The sequence below is a fragment of the Miscanthus floridulus genome, chromosome 4 (assembly GCF_019320115.1).
Source record: "Miscanthus floridulus cultivar M001 chromosome 4, ASM1932011v1, whole genome shotgun sequence".
NCBI classification, from domain to species: Eukaryota; Viridiplantae; Streptophyta; class Magnoliopsida; order Poales; family Poaceae; genus Miscanthus; species Miscanthus floridulus.
Window position 1 is genome coordinate 117,652,222 of NC_089583.1, and position 18,040 is coordinate 117,670,261.

Consider the following 18,040-nt stretch of genomic DNA (forward strand, 5'->3'; position numbering starts at 1 on the left):
AAACTGAGCTATGTTTGGCAAGCACGTAGGACCGAATACTCTCCAGAAATTTTAAACTATGAGCCTTGTTTGCAAAGTAGGACCGAATACTCACCAGAAATTTCAAACTAGAGCCATGTTTGGAAAGTACGGGGGTGTTTGGTTCCTACAGGAAAATTTTAGTCCCTGTCCCATCGGATGTTTCGACACATGCATGAAGTATTAAATATAGACGAAAAAAATAACTAATTGCACAGATTGTGGCTAATTTACGAGACGAATTTTTTAAGCCTAATTAGTCCATGATTTGACAATGTGGTGCTATAGTAAATATGCGCTAATGGCGGATTAATTAGGCTTAATAAATTCGTCTCGTAAATTAGTCTCCATCTATGTAATTAGTTTTATAATTAACTCATATTTAGTCCTCCTAAATAGCATCCGAACGTCCGATGTGACGTAGACTAAAATTTTTGGAACCAAACACCCCGACGTACCCCGTACTACGTACTAGGTAGAAACAATGTTAATGTTTCCAAGCAGGCCGGCCAGGTGCGGGTGAATCTAAGCGCCGCGAACAAATCATCACTTGCAGGCCATGATGATATTTCCTCGTCTCGCCATCGTAATTCATCCTCTGCAGGCGATAAGCTACGCTGAATTCAGCGAAAAGACCGACCCCCAAAAGGCACTCGCGAGCGAGTCTGAAAAGCAGGGCGGGCGCAGGGCCAAAGCAAGCAGAGAACATCCTCATTCCGATGACAGCTACTACTTCCTGCTGCATGGAGTAGTAGGAGTAGAAAGCGTCCCGACCGAGGCAAAACCACGCATTCATCTTTCGAAAGAAGCTCAAGATCAGAATTGGTATTCGACTCAGCATTGTGTATATCTTTACGAGTTTGATTGACAACCACTAGGAGGACCAGCCATTGTGACCAAGGTCAGAGAACATGCAAGATATGCATGCACCTCACTCAGTGCCAGGGCACTGCGAGCAATTCCGAAACAAGCCTTACGCCTTATTATTGCTGTTTATGTACTGGCCTGGACTAAAAAAAATTAGTAGCAGATAAAAAGGAAAAAAAGGGAAGAAGAATCAAGCTTTCAAAGGGGATTTGAAGGTTACAATCTATGATCCCCGGTGCTCAAAGGAATTGGAATTGGTGCCTCATCTTGACCAATTCCTGTTGCTATTGGTGTTGCTGTTATTCCTTGGCTTGCCACTAGGCTGGAAATTCCGGTTGTTGTTCCCTTGCTTGGGCAGATTTTGCGGATCCACCATTTGTATGTTTCTCTGCTTCTTTGCTGCAGTGGCGCAAGGTAGAGAAATCGCGATTAAAAATTAATCACATAATCGCTTCATCAGTAGCATGATATAGCAACTAGCACAAGAAAGGTGTCCATATCAAACTATACTATAGGCATGGCAGCATGGGCTGGGCACCATTATTAACGAGTAAGATATCTGTAGCCATAGTAGCATGCATACCGTTATCAAATTCTTGGTAGCCTTCCTGAAGCTTTCTCTTCGTCGCCTCTAGCTTCGCATTCTTTGCGAGTTCTAGCTTTGCTCGGACAGAGTTCGCGTCAAGTTGAGCCACCGGTTTCTATAGATAGATCAAGCGGAATTCAGACCAAACTTTTCAGCAATCAGATCAGTACGTACAAATTTGTCGACAACATGAAATGCTCACCTCAGACACAGCCGACTGCGACCTGCCCTGAGCTGGTGAGGCGTCCTGATGCTGCCTAGGCCTTGCCAGCGGTCTCCCAGGGCCTGACTCCACATTTGAAGGTCTAGCAAGCATCGCCGCGACAAACTGCTCTTTTGTCTGCCCGTTGCTCAGTTCCTGCGGCCGAGACTGCCTCAGCGCAGATTGTTCTTGCCTCCAGTATGGCTCTGGATCATACAGCTGGCCCATTGGCGAAGGCCTTCTAACTGGTTCTTGGTTCATTGGATACCGCTGGCCAAAATCCCTACTGGCATTGTTCATGACGCCTGAATTGAATTCACAAACCAACCAAGGTATAATAAATACAAATTCCCAACCAAGAATAATCAGAGGGAGGGGATTGATGAGCATCCGATCACTCACTTCCATCACCATCCATTCCATCAGAGAACTTGGAACCTGGGTTTTCCTGAGGAATGACGAGATGGAGAAGTGTCAGATCACACCATGGACCATGCATGTTTCCGCACTATAGTATATATGCCGACTCTGATTGATTTTGCTGTAAATCACATACCTCGGACAGCCGAATTGTAGTGCTTGGCGTTGCAAGGAGGCCACCTTCATCCATGTGGGTGGAAGCCGCCCCTCGATCCTCCTGCTCCAAGTTGGAAGGACCCATGGACTGAGGTGTTTGATCTGCGGATCGTTGCGGAACCGTTGATCAACCAGTCATGTGTAGCACTACTAATGGTGAGCTAATTTTGCTTGTTACCTACCTACAACAGCCTCTCTGCGGCGAGCAATCCACACGTCAACTGTGTGTTTCCAGTCTCTGGGATTCACACCAAACATGTCAACATAGAGAACCAGCAAGAAAACAACCCCAAAAGGCTTTCTGAATGATACAGATGGAAACATACTCGATGAGCGATCTCACGAGATTCCGAATCTGCTTGGAGCTGTGCTTCCGGAAGTTGGCAACTGCTTTGCCAATCGCAGTGACCTATCAAACGAGTGAACATGAACGCTTGTAAGAGAACGAATTAATAAGGTTGGAGCAATTAATCCATCATAAACAGATTATGGTGGCGGTGGTGGCTCACATCCAAGGTGTCAAACGCGAGGTCCAGCTCCTGCAGCCGCCGGAGTAGCTCCAGCAACTCGGACTCCGACTGCAACAACGTGAGAGCAGAGAAGATTCAGTGCGAGTTACCAGTACGGAACCGGCGGCGATAAAAACGGCGGCGGCAGAACGTTGCAGAGGTGAGGAGGAGGGACCTTTTCTTGGTCGTTGAGGAGGACGGCCTTGATGCGCTCCGTCTCGGCGAGGACAGGATCGTCGCAGCGCGGCGCGCCGTCGTCGGTGATGGCCTCGGCGCGGTCGGAGCTGCAGAGGCTGGGCACGCTGGCGGCGCCCTCGGGGTGGAGCTGCGCCGGCGTGGGCGCCCCGGCCACGGGGGTTCCCCCCGCGGCTCCTCCCTGGCCAGCCGCCGCCGACGCCGCCCCAGCGGCCGCCGCCGCGGCGCCGGTCACCAGGAGCGCGGTGAAGAGGCGCTCGGCGATGCCGTCGCGGCGCTCCCGGAGGGCGGCCGGGTGGTCGGACGCGGCGACGGTGATGGCCGCGTCGATGGCGTCGAAGATGTTGTCCCCCGCGCCGCGGAAGAAGCCGAGCCAGTAGTCCCTCGACGGCGGCGCCATCGCCGATCAATCGGCCGGCGCGCCCGCCTTGTCAAGACCGCCCGGACGAACGCACGCACGCACTTCTCCCTCCCCTAGTAGCAGATTAAATTTACGTTCTTTTCCAATTCGATTCGATTGATTGGGTTCTTTCTTCGGTTACACGGGTTCAGGAACAGGGTTGAGAAAAAACAAAAGAGATGTGTGGATTGCCACGCCCGGACGCAAGAACTCGCCGGCGGATTCAAGAGGGCACGGGAGAACCCCAAGAAGACGCGACCGAGAAAGGAGAAGGCGGCGGCGAGGGCGAAGAAAAGGGTTTCCTCCTCCCGTCGTCCCTACTCTGTCCTCTCTGCCTCTCACCTCTCTCCTGGGTTCTTTCCTGGCTCTCGTTCCGGGTGCGTGAATTCTGATGCTTGTCCTGTCTACCTGTGCCTATCTGCCTATCCCCTCGCGACCTGCCCCCACAAGTGCGAGACGACGACGACGATACGAGAGGGGAAGGGGAAGGGGAAGGGGAGGGAGAGGGACAGAGAAGGCGGGGTCGGGGACGGGGGTGGTGGTGGTGGGCCGCGTTGCGGTGGCTGTTCGCTGTTGCGATTGCTCGCGGATTCGCGAGCGCAGCGCCGCAATCCGGGTGCGTGGGCGTGCGCTGCCGTGGCCCGTGGGAGGAGGAGGAAGCGGTAAGCCGCGTGCGCGCGTGTCGCCACCGCGCGCGGGGCTTTTGTTTTGTTTCGGTGCAAGCGCAGCAACACAAGCTGCGCGCGAGATCGCAGTCGCAGCGGGATAATCTACGCGCGCGCGCGCACATGGGCAGTGTTGCAGGAAAGACACGCGCGCGTGGCAGCAGCCACGGCTCACCAAAATTCCAAAGCGAGGTAGGACTGTAGGAGGACTAGGTTCGGGTTCTCTTTGTGTGACCTCTACAAATCCGCTACGATCGCTAGAAACATGCTTATTAATGTTAACTCGGTTTAGGTCTTTTTGGCAGATGCTGACGGAGTAAACCAGCTAATAGGTTTACACTAGTGGTGTTGTTATTAGCTCAGATGAGCCCCATTTAGATGCTCCAGCTAATAGTTAGCACTAATATTTAGATAAAAAAATGCCCGTTAATAACTTTTTATTAGCTAAATAGTTCACTTTAGGCTATCGGTTAGGTTATTAGCTCGGTATATAGAACCTTTAAAGCTGATTTTAGCAGCTAACCATTACCATCCAAACATGTCTTCGTTGACCTTTTGAAGTAAGAATTAACCATATTGATCTTGTAATAACGAATTTTGTAACTCATATTTCTTCAATCGCTAAAATTAGGTTTTATGTGTACTATCAATTCTTCGACAGACTAATAATGTTCGGGGACATGACTTAGTTGCTGCTCATTAATCCCTGATGTTGTTTGTTACAACATCTGCAATAGCACTAGCTACGTACGTAGACAATTTATAGATGGGAGACAAAAGCAAATATTATTTTATACATTATTGTTTTCTATGTGCTATAAGACCCACGTGCTCCTCTCTCGTATTCTTGAAGTGCACAAAATAGGCCAAATATTTACTCGTCACTAATGACTCCTCTCTCTCCTGCTTTTTCTCTATGTATTCACGTCAAATTGCAGTACACTCAGCCCTTATAAAAAAACCTTGGCATTCTAGCACTATTGTCCTAGAAAATTGTCAGTCTAGCCCGCTAAACATCTAATGGGACATCCACATTAATTCAATGCACAGTATTTGGATCAGTGGATGGCAACTAAGCTGCATGGTACTCCCTCCTTCCTCGAATGGTAAGCGTATTTAGATCATAAAAAAAGTCAAACAAATTAAATCTGACCGTTAATTTATTTTACTATATATTGGTTTTTGCCAAAGAATCAATATCTTCTCGTGGATACTTTGAATATGAATCTATTGATCCAACATTTATAATCAAGGTTGTATATAATTTGAATAATTGTTGGTTTGAGTTTATATAAGCTAACTTTTCCCATACAAAATACGATGATCATTTCGAAATAGATGCTGCACGTGGAGTGGTTCCTTAATTATATGAGCGTGGGCACACACATGTGGTTATTGTTGGTGGTTACCTAATCGACAACCTTGTTTAGGGGAAACACCTTTAATAAATAGGACCTCGTTTAACAAAAACGCCTCTACTAATTAAATAGGGTACCATAGTCATTTCCCTCTACACTAGTTTGCGTAGAAATTATAGGGATGTCAAGTCTCCTTTGGATCGAGGGAATACTATATTTTATAAATTATAACACGAATTAATGGTCAAAGCTTTGTATTTATTGGTGTAGGTGACATAACAATGATCCAAATCAACATTTTTTAATGAGCAGGGGAGTGCTAATTTCTAATCAAAATGGTTGAGCATCTCAACTAAAAGCATTCATGGTGCGCACCAGTTCATTTGTCGTTTCCATCATTTTCTTGGTTATTCGTATGCTCTCCTGTTGAAATATGTTTCTTTTCTTTAAGTCCACAACTTTAGTTCTGCTAGATAGCTTTTCAAAAAAAAAAGGTTCTGCTAGACTGAACGTGTCCTAGAGCCTAGAGGTGACTAGTTGCATAGTATTGGTAAATACTAGGAGTACTATTAGGAAAGCACTACGAAGAAAGCGAGGCAGGGGCTATGCACGGCCACTAGGTTTCTGTTTTTTCCTCTTTATTTATTTATGTATGTATATACATAAAAAAAATGGTCGTTTGGTTCTGGAGCTTGTCTTTTTCACGATACTACCCCGTGTATATCCATCAATGCAAGACTATTTTGGTTTTGGGGGGGAAATTCTGCAATTTTGTTCCAGTTTCTTGCCAGTAGCTACCAGATCAACATCATCTTAAAATTCACTTTAAGTATGAATCTATGGATCCATTCTTTCCATACCAAAATGCACATATATAGCTTGATTAATGCTTCCTCCGTTCTGACAGGTAAGTTACTATAATGAATTTTGTTTGAAGCTGTATGTGCTTGTGTTTTTTTTTCTTCTTTTATAAACCTGTTTAACTAAAGATAGAGAAGTTTGACTTACATCAAAGCTGCAACAAAGGCTTAGAACTGCCATACGTCCAAAAAACTCCAAGCATTCGTGAGCTTTTGCGTCCAAAAATTCTTAACCTGAGAAGTTCTGTAGCTAGAGCGGCCGTAGTCAAATAGTTGCCTCTTGTATTGTATATATGTACAGCAGCGATCTTATGTTTCAAGAAAGAAAGAAAAAAAAGCAGCTATCTTAGGGGTGTTTGTTTTATGGACTAAATTTTAGTCCATGTCACATCGGACGTTTGGATGCTATTTAGGAGAACTAAATATGAGTTAATTATAAAACTAATTACATAGATGGAGACTAATTTACGAGACGAATTTATTAAGCCTAATTAATTCGCCATTAGCACATATTTACTGTAGCACCACATTGTCAAATCATGAACTAATTAGGCTTAAAAAATTCGTCTCGCAAATTAGCCACAATCTGTGCAATTAGTTATTTTTTTCATCTATATTTAATACTTCATGCATGTGTCAAACATCCGATGGGACAGGGACTAAAATTTTCCTGTAGAAATCAAACACCCCCTTAGCAAAAAGAGGCATTTGCCAGGCAATCCTAGTAGGCTAGTAGTAGTAACACAAAAGTGGCAACTATTTTTATGTGTGGAGGGATGGAGGCATTGCTGTGCGTGGATTTTCGTTCGACCAATTGACCGGTAGAAAACGGCAGGAGGAAAGTGCACGCGGCTGCGGTGTGGCAGTCCGTACTCGGCTACTCGCTCTCAGTTCTCAGATGCATGGTCCCCAACGCAGAGGGAGAGGGAGGAACCACGAACGGAACGGGGGTCAAGGATGACGACTGTAGTAAGTCATGGTGGGCCCATCTTTCGCTGAACTGACCGGAAAAGCTCTCGCATGCGCATGCGGGATGCCCGCGGCCTACCATGTTAGCAAACGGCCTGTTCCCTTGCACGAGTCATGACTCAAACTATTGTTGCCTGATTTATTTTGAGAAAAAAAATATTGTTCGATAGAAAAAGTATGATTTATAAACTAAATATATAACTCGTTAAAAATTCATGAGGATTCACGTACCGTGGAGTATGTGTGTGAAGTGCCATGTCAGCACTATTATAGGCTTTGTTAACTCCTTACCTTTTTTTGACTTTGGTTCACCTCTCGGTCGCCATAATCGAATCGAATCGTGTCTCAGTCGAATCTATGACGCAGTATTACAGAGGAAAAGGAGACTAAAAATAAACAAAAAATCTGCCATGCTGACGGACAATTAGTACTCGCTCTGACCACACAAAAGTAAATCTGGTTTTTGGAGGGGTGAAACAGTTTGAACTTAATTTTATATAAAAAATTACTAACATTCATGGTACAAAATAAATACCGCTAGATTAGTTATATAATATATTTTTATAATAATTTTTATTTAGAGACACAAATGCAAATATTATTTATTATAAACTTGATCAAACTTAAATAACTTTGACTGACACGGAACCCATAATTACATTCTTTTCTGGATGGAGGGAGAAAGAGCCCGTAGTACTGCTTGAGCACAGTCCGAACAAAAAGGGAAAAAATTTCAGCCATACTTTTTCAGTGAAAGAATAATATTTTTCTCTCGCAACAAATCATTAAACAATACTTTTCAGCTTTCAACTAAGCGAACAGTGCTGGTCATTTTATGATAGTCCCCTTGACGGGCTGACCATCAAATTTGTGTACAGTGCTTGGGATTTTTCGCACTGGCGTAGTGGCGTTGCAGTTGGAGAAATCCCGCTCGATCACCCATGCACCAGATCCCTACCCGCACGCGTCTCGCGATCTTTTGCGTTGCATCATCTGGGAATCGGGATGGTGGTGCACTGCGGTCTGTCTGCAGCACCCAGGGTGAGGTTACGGTAGAGCCGTAGAGGCGCTCCAAATAGTGCCCCACTTCGCTTCTGCGCACCGAATAAGGTTTTAGCAATTCATTGACGCAGCTGTGACCTGTAGCCTGCAGCAGCAGTAGTAGTAGTAGGGAAGCAACAGCAAATCTGGGTAGCCGTAGCTCTACATTCACTGTGCATCGATCTGATCCACCATTCCATTGCACCTCCCAAATGTAGCCCAACGGCCGGTAGCCCCCGCTAGCTAGGCCAGTTGGTCTGCGGGAGAGGCAGAGGCAGCCACCCAGAAATGGTGCCAGCATGATGTCACGGCATGCGCAGTTTTCCCCGTACAGGGCGCTGCACCTGCACGGCCGGCGGGCCGGTTTTTGTTTGATGGCCGCACGCGCACCCGGGGGCAGCCGGGCAGGGCGCGGGAAACAGCAAAAACGACCATGCCGGGCCGCCCAGGCGGGCGGGCAAAAGCTGCCGCGCGTCGGCGGGGAGCCGGGAGGTGAGCGCGGTCGCCAGTCGGGGACTGGAGCGGCCGCCCGGCTCCCCGGCCCGTCACGCGTGACGGAGGGTGTCCGCGACCGCGTCAGCCCTGGCCGGGTCGGTGGGTGATCAGTTCGGGTCAGGTGTCTCCGCGGCGCAGGCGCACGTGGTGTGCTGAGGCTGAGGGAAACGCGCGTCGCGCAGCCGGAAATCTTCCCACGCCCGCTGGCAGCACGACCGGGTCGACAGCAACGCACGGCGGCAACGCGGCGCGGACCGTGTCCCGCGGGCAGGGCACGCGGTGTACGTACGTGTACGTACAGTGCTGACAAGGCGTAGGATCGAGTACGTACAATGCATCAAGGCGCCAGGGAGGGAGAGGGAGCTGCCTGCTTGGCCCCCGGTTCGGATTTCTTTCCTTCGCGTCACGTGGTATGTCACTACTAGGTGTACGACGAGGGCTCCCCCCCCAGTTCCCACGCACGGATACGGATACCACGAGCTGGTCCAAGAGCAGAGAGCGGCATGTACGAGTACGTACGTAAGGAATACCATGGTTGACACACAGATCGTGATGCACGAATCGCGATCGTATCCGGAGGGAGGGCTAGTGGAAGTAACAGTGGAGGGTGCATGAGGACATGTGTGACCCAGTTTCGTCTCCCCTCTACCGTGCGACGCGCGCCGTCGAGCACGTGATTCTCGTGGGACCATACCATCCTTCTGTTGCGCTGTGCTGTGCCTGTGCAGCACAAATATCCAATGCCAATAATGCGACAGAGGAATTGAAGGAGGGTTCGTGCGACGACTCACGCCCGTCCCGTTCGATCCGCCCCCAAACGCATCCGGACTGTTTGGTGTGCGCCGTCACCGTGGCCGCTACTCCTACCAGTATAGGTGTGAAGCACATGTTGCTTGAGACCGACGCCGGGGAATTTACGGCCACGGAGTCGGAGACGCAGACACGGAGGGCCCGGCGGTAAACAGGGCACAGTAGAGGCTCCAGCAGACAGCAACCCACAACCGCTAACGACTCCACCCAGCGTCGGCACCTCACCCAGAACAGAAAGCGAGGGTTTCCCCGCGCGCGCGGATTCGTCATGGCTCCGAAAGCGAAGGTGGCGCCGTGGCGGACGGGAAGATTGTTCACTCCGGACCTATCGGAGCGCGGAGTGGCGACGGCGGCGTGTGGGGCTGATCCGAGACGGGCGCGCGGGACTGCCGTGCCTAGACGCACCGTAGCCCACGGGTTCCCGGTCCGCCAGTTGGGAGGTGCGCGGGTGGTGGTGGTGACTCACTGACGGCGACGCGTCCCGCTCGTGGGACTTCCTGCTGCTGCGCTGCTCTCTGCTTGACAGCTGCCGCCCGCCTTCTTGCGGCTGAGAAGCCGAGTGCTCCCAGGTTTTTATTTCCCACCGCCGCCCACCCGTTGCCGGTGCGTGCCGTGCCGTCCAACCGGATCATCAGGCCATCCCCTTCTGGATCAGGATCATGATTCCTCCCCTGTTGGGCTCCCAATCGTCTCTTCTCAGTTCTCACGTGTTTGGAGAATGGAATTTGGAACAGCTGTTTGCCACGGTAGCAGTACTAGCAGCAGCAGACAGAGAGGCCCTCCAAGAATGTCAAACCCACCTGTTTGAATGAATTGCATGGGTCACAGACAGCGGGCGTTCAAGTGGCGGTAAGCAGTACACTACACAGTATGCTATTGTTTGGCCCAGCCAGCACAGAGACCTGCGGCCGGTCCGGCCCACGGGACACTTAACTAGGCCACCTCTCGAGTGTACGTAGTTTGGGCTACATCTGCAGCATTGTAAAAGTTTGGTGTGCGGCCCAAGACCTCCGCTGCACGACAGCACGAGTGGGGAGGTCGGTCGTCTCCTCTGTTTGGAATCCAGCAACAGACACGAGAATCTCGCCAGTCTCCGGTGTCCACACTCGAGGCCTGGTATAGATGCCAAAAAATTTAGCAAAATATATTGTAGTGGTTTTCGTTGTTATTTGACAATTAGTGTCTAATCATAATCTAATTAGGCTTAAAAGATTCGTCTCGTGGATTTCATCTAAACTGTGTAATTAGATTTATTTTTTATTTATATTTAATACTTTATGCATGCGTCCAAAGATTTGATGTGACGGAGAATCTTAGAAAATTTGGCAAAATTTTGGGAACTAAATGGCCCTCGGCTCGGGTCACTCCATCAGACAAAGCACGTGGTGCCCAATTCCGCGCAAAAACCTTTCTGTCAATTGTCCGTGTCCAAGTCCAACCGCTGAATGCTCATGCTCATTGGGTGCTCAGCTCAGGTCACCTGGGACTGGGATGTGGGATGAAACTCTGTCGGCATCGTCAGGCAATTCTGCAGAAATGCAGAATCTCCCGTCACTCCATCAGTTCCTGCAATAGTATCTTCAGAAATCATAATCTCTAGTATCCAGACCTGTTCGCTTCGCTGAAAAAATAAACCAAAATACTGTTTCGACTGATTTTTGGTGAGAGAAAAATACTATTCCGACTGAAAAAACAAGCTGAAAAAAACGGATTATAAGAGAAGCAAACAAGACCATTATCTAAAAAACAAATTTTCCAAATCCTCTGGTTAACAGCTTGTAATAGTCGGCGTGTTCGCTGGTTGGTTTCTGGGCTGGTTTAGGCTGGCTGGTGCTAGTTTGTTGTGAGAGAAAAATACTGTTGGCTGGTTGAATAAGTCTGGCTGAAACCAACAAACGAACATGGTGAATATCCACCAACAATCTGGGTATATACATACCCATACTTGCTGTCAGGTTTAAATCAGGCTCGTCTCCTGTACAGTAGCCACGCAGTGCAGATAACTGAAGGAGGAATCGATGTCCATGCAATGCATGCATGACAGACTTAGGGTCGGTTCAGAAAACTCTATCTACAAACACCATGTTCGTTTGTTGGTTTCAGCCAGCCCAAACCAGCCAGCCAACAGTGTTTTTCTCTCACAATAAACCAGTACCAGCCAACCCAAACCAGCCCAGAAACCAACCAGCGAACAGGCTATGCAAAGGAGAGAGAGAGAGAGGGTATCTTAACACTATTAGCTGTCGCCATGATGACGTTTGTCCAGGTGTCCTGTGATCCTGTCCACAGGCAGCCTTTTTAGCTTGCTCGTATACGATCGTGGATTATAAGTTGTAACAGTATTTTTCTTCCACACCAAATTAGCCAGCAGTAAATAATCCACGATCGTTAAACGAACATGCTGAGGATCACTGAAACGCCAAACGCCCAAACCAAACCTGAGCCACCCAGAAGATTACAAAAAAAGAGTAAATCGAAGGACCAGCAGCCATGAGCTTGCAGCCTGTTCGATTCGGCTGAAACGATCGTGGATTATTACTATTGCTGGTTTAGTGTGAGAGAAAAATAATATTCTGACTTATAATCCACGATCGTTTACGACCAAGCGAATAGGCTGATGAATCACCAAATGTGGGTATACTAGTGCATTAGTCCAGCATCGTCATCATCACGCGTCTTGCATGTCTTCCGCTGCAAGAGATCACTATTGCAAACTTGAAATTGCCTGACAGTTTCGATTTTTTTTTGACGGTTATTGCATAAGCCGTCAGGGTAAATAGAATTACCTTGACGGTTTCTGGAAAACACACAGAAAAATTGATATTATCTTGACGGTTTCTGAAAAACACACAGGAAAATTAAATAATCATCAGAGAAAATCCTAATTAACCTGTGAGTGCACATAACTGTTAGGGAAATTACTAATTCCATGACGGTTTCGTTTTTTTACGGTTATTGCATAAACCGTTAGGGTAAATAGAATTATTTTGACGGTTTCTGGGAAAATACGTAGGAAAATACTAGAAACTCAAGAATATGAACAAATGGTTCTCTTTTTAATCTGCGATGAAATTTTGTAACTAGTCTTTCTCCCTCATTCTAACTCCAAATGATATGTTTTTTTTTAGTTCTGTCTAAAATCATGATCTACCAATTAACAACATTTGATACTAATTATTATTTCTTGGTTCTTTTGCATATGTTTGTTTTCCAATCATGTATATACAGAAAGCACCTTGTGAAACAACCTTTATAAAATGTCTTTCATACTCCAAACATCTTTGTACATAAAATAGGCTACATACATACTGTTGTGTAGAAGTTTCAAAATTTTCGGAACCGATTTTTTTATTTTTTATAGTCTAAATGAATTTCTATGCGCTTATCGAAAGTAATTCCAAATTGAACAGTGGGTACCTCCAATAAGATTCCAAAAACTTTATAAAATTTATATTTATGATCATATGTTTCACTCTAGGCCATATCAGTGATGGATAAAAAAATCATTTGTTTTGCTATGGATAATTCATCCCTCTATCTCTAAATTAACATAAAATAATTGTAGTAATTCAAAACTTTATTAGAAAATCCTACAAACTTGCATGGCAATATGTTTTTGGTGTACAATGTTCCAATAAAAGTTCCGGATGTTTTTGAAAAAGAGGTGCCATACATTGCTCACAAATGGTACATCTCTCACATAATTATTTGAAACTATGTGAGAGATGTGTCCATTTGCGAACATGTATAGTACCACTTTGTTAAAATGATTTAAATTTTTTATGACAGGTTTATACTGCCAAATTATACCTCCATACCAATTCTTAGAATTTTTAGACCACTTTATGATATTGTTGATTTTTTCTTTGGAGTCACCCAAATAGTAGTTTGCATAATGTTTGACAAAACACTTAATTTTTCATTGATTTGCAGGATCTGAGCTCAAATTGAACATGCCTTCTTACATATATTTTGACATTAACTCATGAAAATAATATGATTACATTTTTACGGAATAACAATTTTTTTTAGAATTTAGACATATTTCTATACAAAGATGAAGATAAACTAAAAATACTATTTTTTAGGGGAACTAAAAAAATACTAAACTACCTCGGGCTGAACAACTTGAGTTCGGCTGCAACGTGAAATTGGCCCAATATCGCTCACAGGCTCACCTACGTTTGCTCTAACTCAGCCGTTTATCTGGATCTGGATGGCTAACAATTGAGATGGCCTCCCATGAACCCCACCCAACCCTAATCCGCACTTTGCCAGCACCCCTGCCGCCCCTTCACCATACATCTGCACCCGTCCCTCGCACCGCACGCACGCACGCAGAATCGAACCTGCGATGCCCCTCCTCCACCCCTGCCCCATGCCACCCCTCCACGCCAAGATGCCGTCGAATTGGCCCTGACAGCTCGCCGCCACTTCAACTGACAGGATAAGGCATTTTCTGACAGTAACGTATGATTTTTTGTTGGTTTGAACCGACAGGAATAATGTTATATCCCTGATGATTTTAAATTAATCTGGCGGTTCAGTACCGACAGGAAAATCAAAACAAATTTCCCTGACGGTGAACCATCAAACATTTTCTAATTTCCCTGTCGAGCTAACCCTGACGGTTATTCCCTGACGGTGTACCGTCAGGGAAATTAGATTTACATTTTTTATGGTTTTTTTTAATTTTCCTGATGGTAATCGCACTGTCAGGGAATTTCCGCTTTCCAGCCGTGGATGTTCTAAGCCTCTTTTTTTTGCGATCGATGTTCTAAGCCTGTAATGATGCCACCAGTTCCATTTTTTGTCTCCCCACCATTTTTCCCATCACTGACCAGTGAAGAACCGAAACAAATCATTTTCCCATCAGTTTTGGCCCCATCCATGAGTGTTGAATGGATTCATGATGGCCGTCGGGCTAGCTAGCGGTAGACATTGACATGGACTGCTCCTGAATCATCTAACTCAAGGTAGTAACATGCACGGCTTGTAAGCCTGGGCAAAATACACGATACCCATTACCCGTACCCGAATTACCCGAACCCGGACCCGAATTACCCGAACCCGAGGTACCCGATCCCAAATTCGGATAGCGATTTTGATTACCCGAAATTAGTTTGGGTAATTCGGGTAATATCCCCCGGTACCCAAACTACCAGAACTACCCAAAGATTTGTTTTGTCTTTGTATTCATCATGTGTTGTTAGCTGAACCATTTAACTTATCACTTTATTAGAATATAATTCTCTCTATTTGAATGAGTGACTGTAATATATTATTCTCTACAAATTGCTATTGAAATTCTATACAAATTGCTGCTGAAATTATGTATAGATCGCTACTGAAATTTAGTGTAGTTTGTTGTTTTCTGTAGATTTGGGTATATCGGGTAATACCCGAATCCGAACCCGAATTATCGGGTACCCGAATTTGCGGGTAGTGTTTTTTCGGGGGTAATATCGGGTAGCAATTTTTATTACCCGAATTACCCGACCCGAAAAAATCGGGTAACCCGAACGCCCAGGCTTAACGGCTTGTGCACTAATAACGGCTACGCTCATGGATCATGGATGGCTAGGCGCCGTATTGCCTGGGGGCGCAGGGGCGCGTAAACTAGCTTATCTTCGTTAGCGTAATCATGTTTACGCAACAATTGTAACACCTCGGGTGTTTAAAATACTAAAACCTGACATATCATCATATGCATTGCAAAGCATTTGGAATTTGGTGAAAACTTTGAGATGCATACACTAAAACGAGTTTATATTCATGTGGTATGTGTTGAATTGTATTGTTTCACTTAAATTTAAAGTTTGTTTGGATTTTTGAATTTTTGGAGAAAACCCCGATTTTCAGCATTTAAATCCTACCCTGAAAATCCATTTCAAAATCTAAGCATATTTTGGGGTTGATCCCAAAAGCAAAAGTGTAGAGCTTGGCAAGTTAAGCAAAGTTTATTTTTGGAGTTTTTTAAGTTGTTTAGAAAAATTTTGAGTAATTCAAAAAGACGTAATTCGTTAAATATCCCCTATTTGAATTTAAAAGATCATTTCAAAATCTAGACCGAATTAGAAGATGGTTATAAAAGCAAAGTTGTAGAACTTTTGATTTTGAACAACTTTTGTTTTTGGAGATTTTTGAGTTGTTATGAAAATTTGAGAGTAATTTGTGAATTTTGGCGAATGACAATTCTGTAATTTGGATGAACAGTGTCCACCGCCGAAGCTACATGGCCGGCGATCTTCGGTTTGCTTCCAGGCGCGGTCGTGGCCGTCTTTGGCGTCGCGCTGGCACGGTGAAGGCCACAGCGCAGCTTCCTTGTGCTTCTGAGCCGTGTTATTTGAACCGAGGCGCCGTCGTCGTCGTTTTTCTTCTTCCTCTGTTTTTCCCGTCGCCACCGCCGCAGCTCTGTCGAGCTCTCGCCGTCGACTTAGCGCCGTTACCATCTCGGCAAAGCGTGCTCCAGCTCCGCCGTATCCTTGCGCATCCAGCCAACCCACCAATTCAGCTAGTCTAAGTCAGGAACTCGAGTTGCATCGTCTTCTTCCTCGCGGCCGACAACTCCTCCGCCGAGCGCGATTCGCCGCGGCCAGAGCTCCACGGTGCATCTTCGTCCCTGGTTTTGGCTGATTCTGTTTTGTCTCGATACTGTGGTGCTTACTCCATAGTTGGTTGTTCATTTTGACCACTGCAGTCGCCGGTACACCATCGCCGACGACGTTTTGCTCCGCCGTGATCACCGTGATCGTCGTCACGCCTCTCCGTTGCTTCTCCGACCTCGCTCCTTGCTTCAACCCGTTCGGGGTGAGCTGCTGGTGCTTCCTGAGCCATCCGTTTAAGCTTTACAGGTCTCCCATCACTGGCGTAGTGCAGCAGCGCCGTCGTGGCCGCCATGGTCGACGTAGTGCTCGGTTCAGTCCGTAATTGGTCGCGTTAGTGCCATAAATCGATACGCCTAGACTTGGTGATCATTTTGGTACGTTGGTCGTCGCCGGTGATCTCACCGTCGGCGAGAAATCAACGGTCATAGCCGTCATTGCCATGGTCAACGTCGGAGGTTGAAGATGACATGTGGGACCCGGGTGTCAGTGACTCAACGTTCTAAGTGGATTTTCTATTTTTCAGAATTAAATGAATAGTGCTGTAATTTGTTATTTTTGTGTAGATTTATTTAGAGCTCCAAAAATTATGAAAATTTTTGTGTGACTTCTCTGAGATGTATAGTATTTAAGAAAAATATGAAATAGTGTTTTCAGTAAGTTTTAAATGTGATAAAAATTGCTCAATTTATTCATAAATGACTTTCCATGATTTTTCTAGGCTTATTTATTTATCCAAAAAATTATGAAATTTGTTTTACCACTTAGTTAACATGTAATGAACATGTACTAAAATTTTGGGCTTAATTAGAATAAGTTGATTTATTTCATAATTTTGAATTAAATAATTAATTCATAAAAGCAAATAGTAACCTTTAGTGATTTAGGTTTTGTTTGGAATTTTGGATTGAGTGATGACCTTGGGTTATTTGTTGTTAATGATCCTTGGCAGTTGATGTATGTGTTTACGAAAAAGAATTAGTTTGTTTGACTTGCAACTGTACCGCGAAGGAAAGTTGTATTTAAATTATTAATTTTTCATCCCTCATTGAGCATCATGTTTTGAATTCCGCATCATGTTAAACATGGCATTGTTATTACGTGTAGTGAACGAAGGTGAAAACGTAGTAGTTAATCAAGCTGTTGAAGAGGTTAATCCGTCTGTTGAGGTCGGATCGAATACTTGTGAAACGACGCAGGAGCCGGACTTTTCCGTCAACGAAGGCAAGCCCCGGATGCATACAACCCTACCTTGTGTTTTTTAAATTAATTTCGCTTTTGCTTTCCGTTACTACATTAAGTGATTAGTAGTTAAGTAAAAGCCTAATTGTTGCATTACCACCCTTGTTATTCCATATTTACCATATTACCAGTTTTAAACTCGTATATGCCTAGTCTTGCTTAGCTATGCGTAGAACGATGAAAGTCGGGTGACTACCTACCACCCGCAAGTTACAAATGGAACACTGGTTAACTATGTTAACATGTGATATGGGAATGTGGAGTAATAAATCTAGACCGGGCGGACTCGGTGAGTGTGAGCCACAAGACATGGAGGTCTTGTGAGCGGGTTCTTTCCGCCTGTGTCGATTAAGGCACGTCCGTTGTTGAATTGCATGAGGTGAGAATTTGTAGTACTAACCACATACTTCGGTAAGCCTGAACTTGGCGATTCTATTACGAGAATGGCTACTCGCGCACTGGGAGTGGAGAGATGGCGGGAATAGCGTGTACCCACGTGGCCATGGGCTGGAATGGTGGAGTACTGTGTTCTCGGGTGGCGCGGACCTGTTCTTATTTTAGAGGATCTGAGGGTAGGTTGGTATATGTAGGTCTGGGACCTACATATGTCGTGTGGTCTGGAATTCCCAGCTGGGTGTTAAT

General features: G+C 45.7%; 1 protein-coding gene across 2 annotated transcripts; it reads right to left on the bottom strand.

Moving 5' to 3' along the window:
- Positions 1–821: 821 nt before the first annotated feature.
- On the bottom strand, positions 822–4,025 carry LOC136552823 (probable mediator of RNA polymerase II transcription subunit 26b). 2 transcript variants are annotated; one of them, XM_066544397.1, is made up of 9 exons: positions 2,934–4,013; positions 2,759–2,827; positions 2,576–2,658; positions 2,432–2,487; positions 2,230–2,351; positions 2,076–2,121; positions 1,674–1,978; positions 1,469–1,586; positions 822–1,284 (listed from the first exon to the last, which is right to left on the bottom strand). In XM_066544397.1, the coding sequence occupies exons 1-9, from the start codon at positions 3,351–3,353 to the stop codon at positions 1,148–1,150; spliced, it is 1,356 nt and encodes a 451-aa protein (XP_066400494.1). In that variant the 5' UTR covers positions 3,354–4,013; the 3' UTR covers positions 822–1,147. The 2 variants fall into 2 exon arrangements, with proteins under 2 accessions (XP_066400494.1, XP_066400495.1); XM_066544398.1 differs by lacking the exon at positions 1,469–1,586 and having other exon boundaries at positions 2,934–4,025.
- Between the last annotated feature and the right edge of the window lie 14,015 nt (positions 4,026–18,040).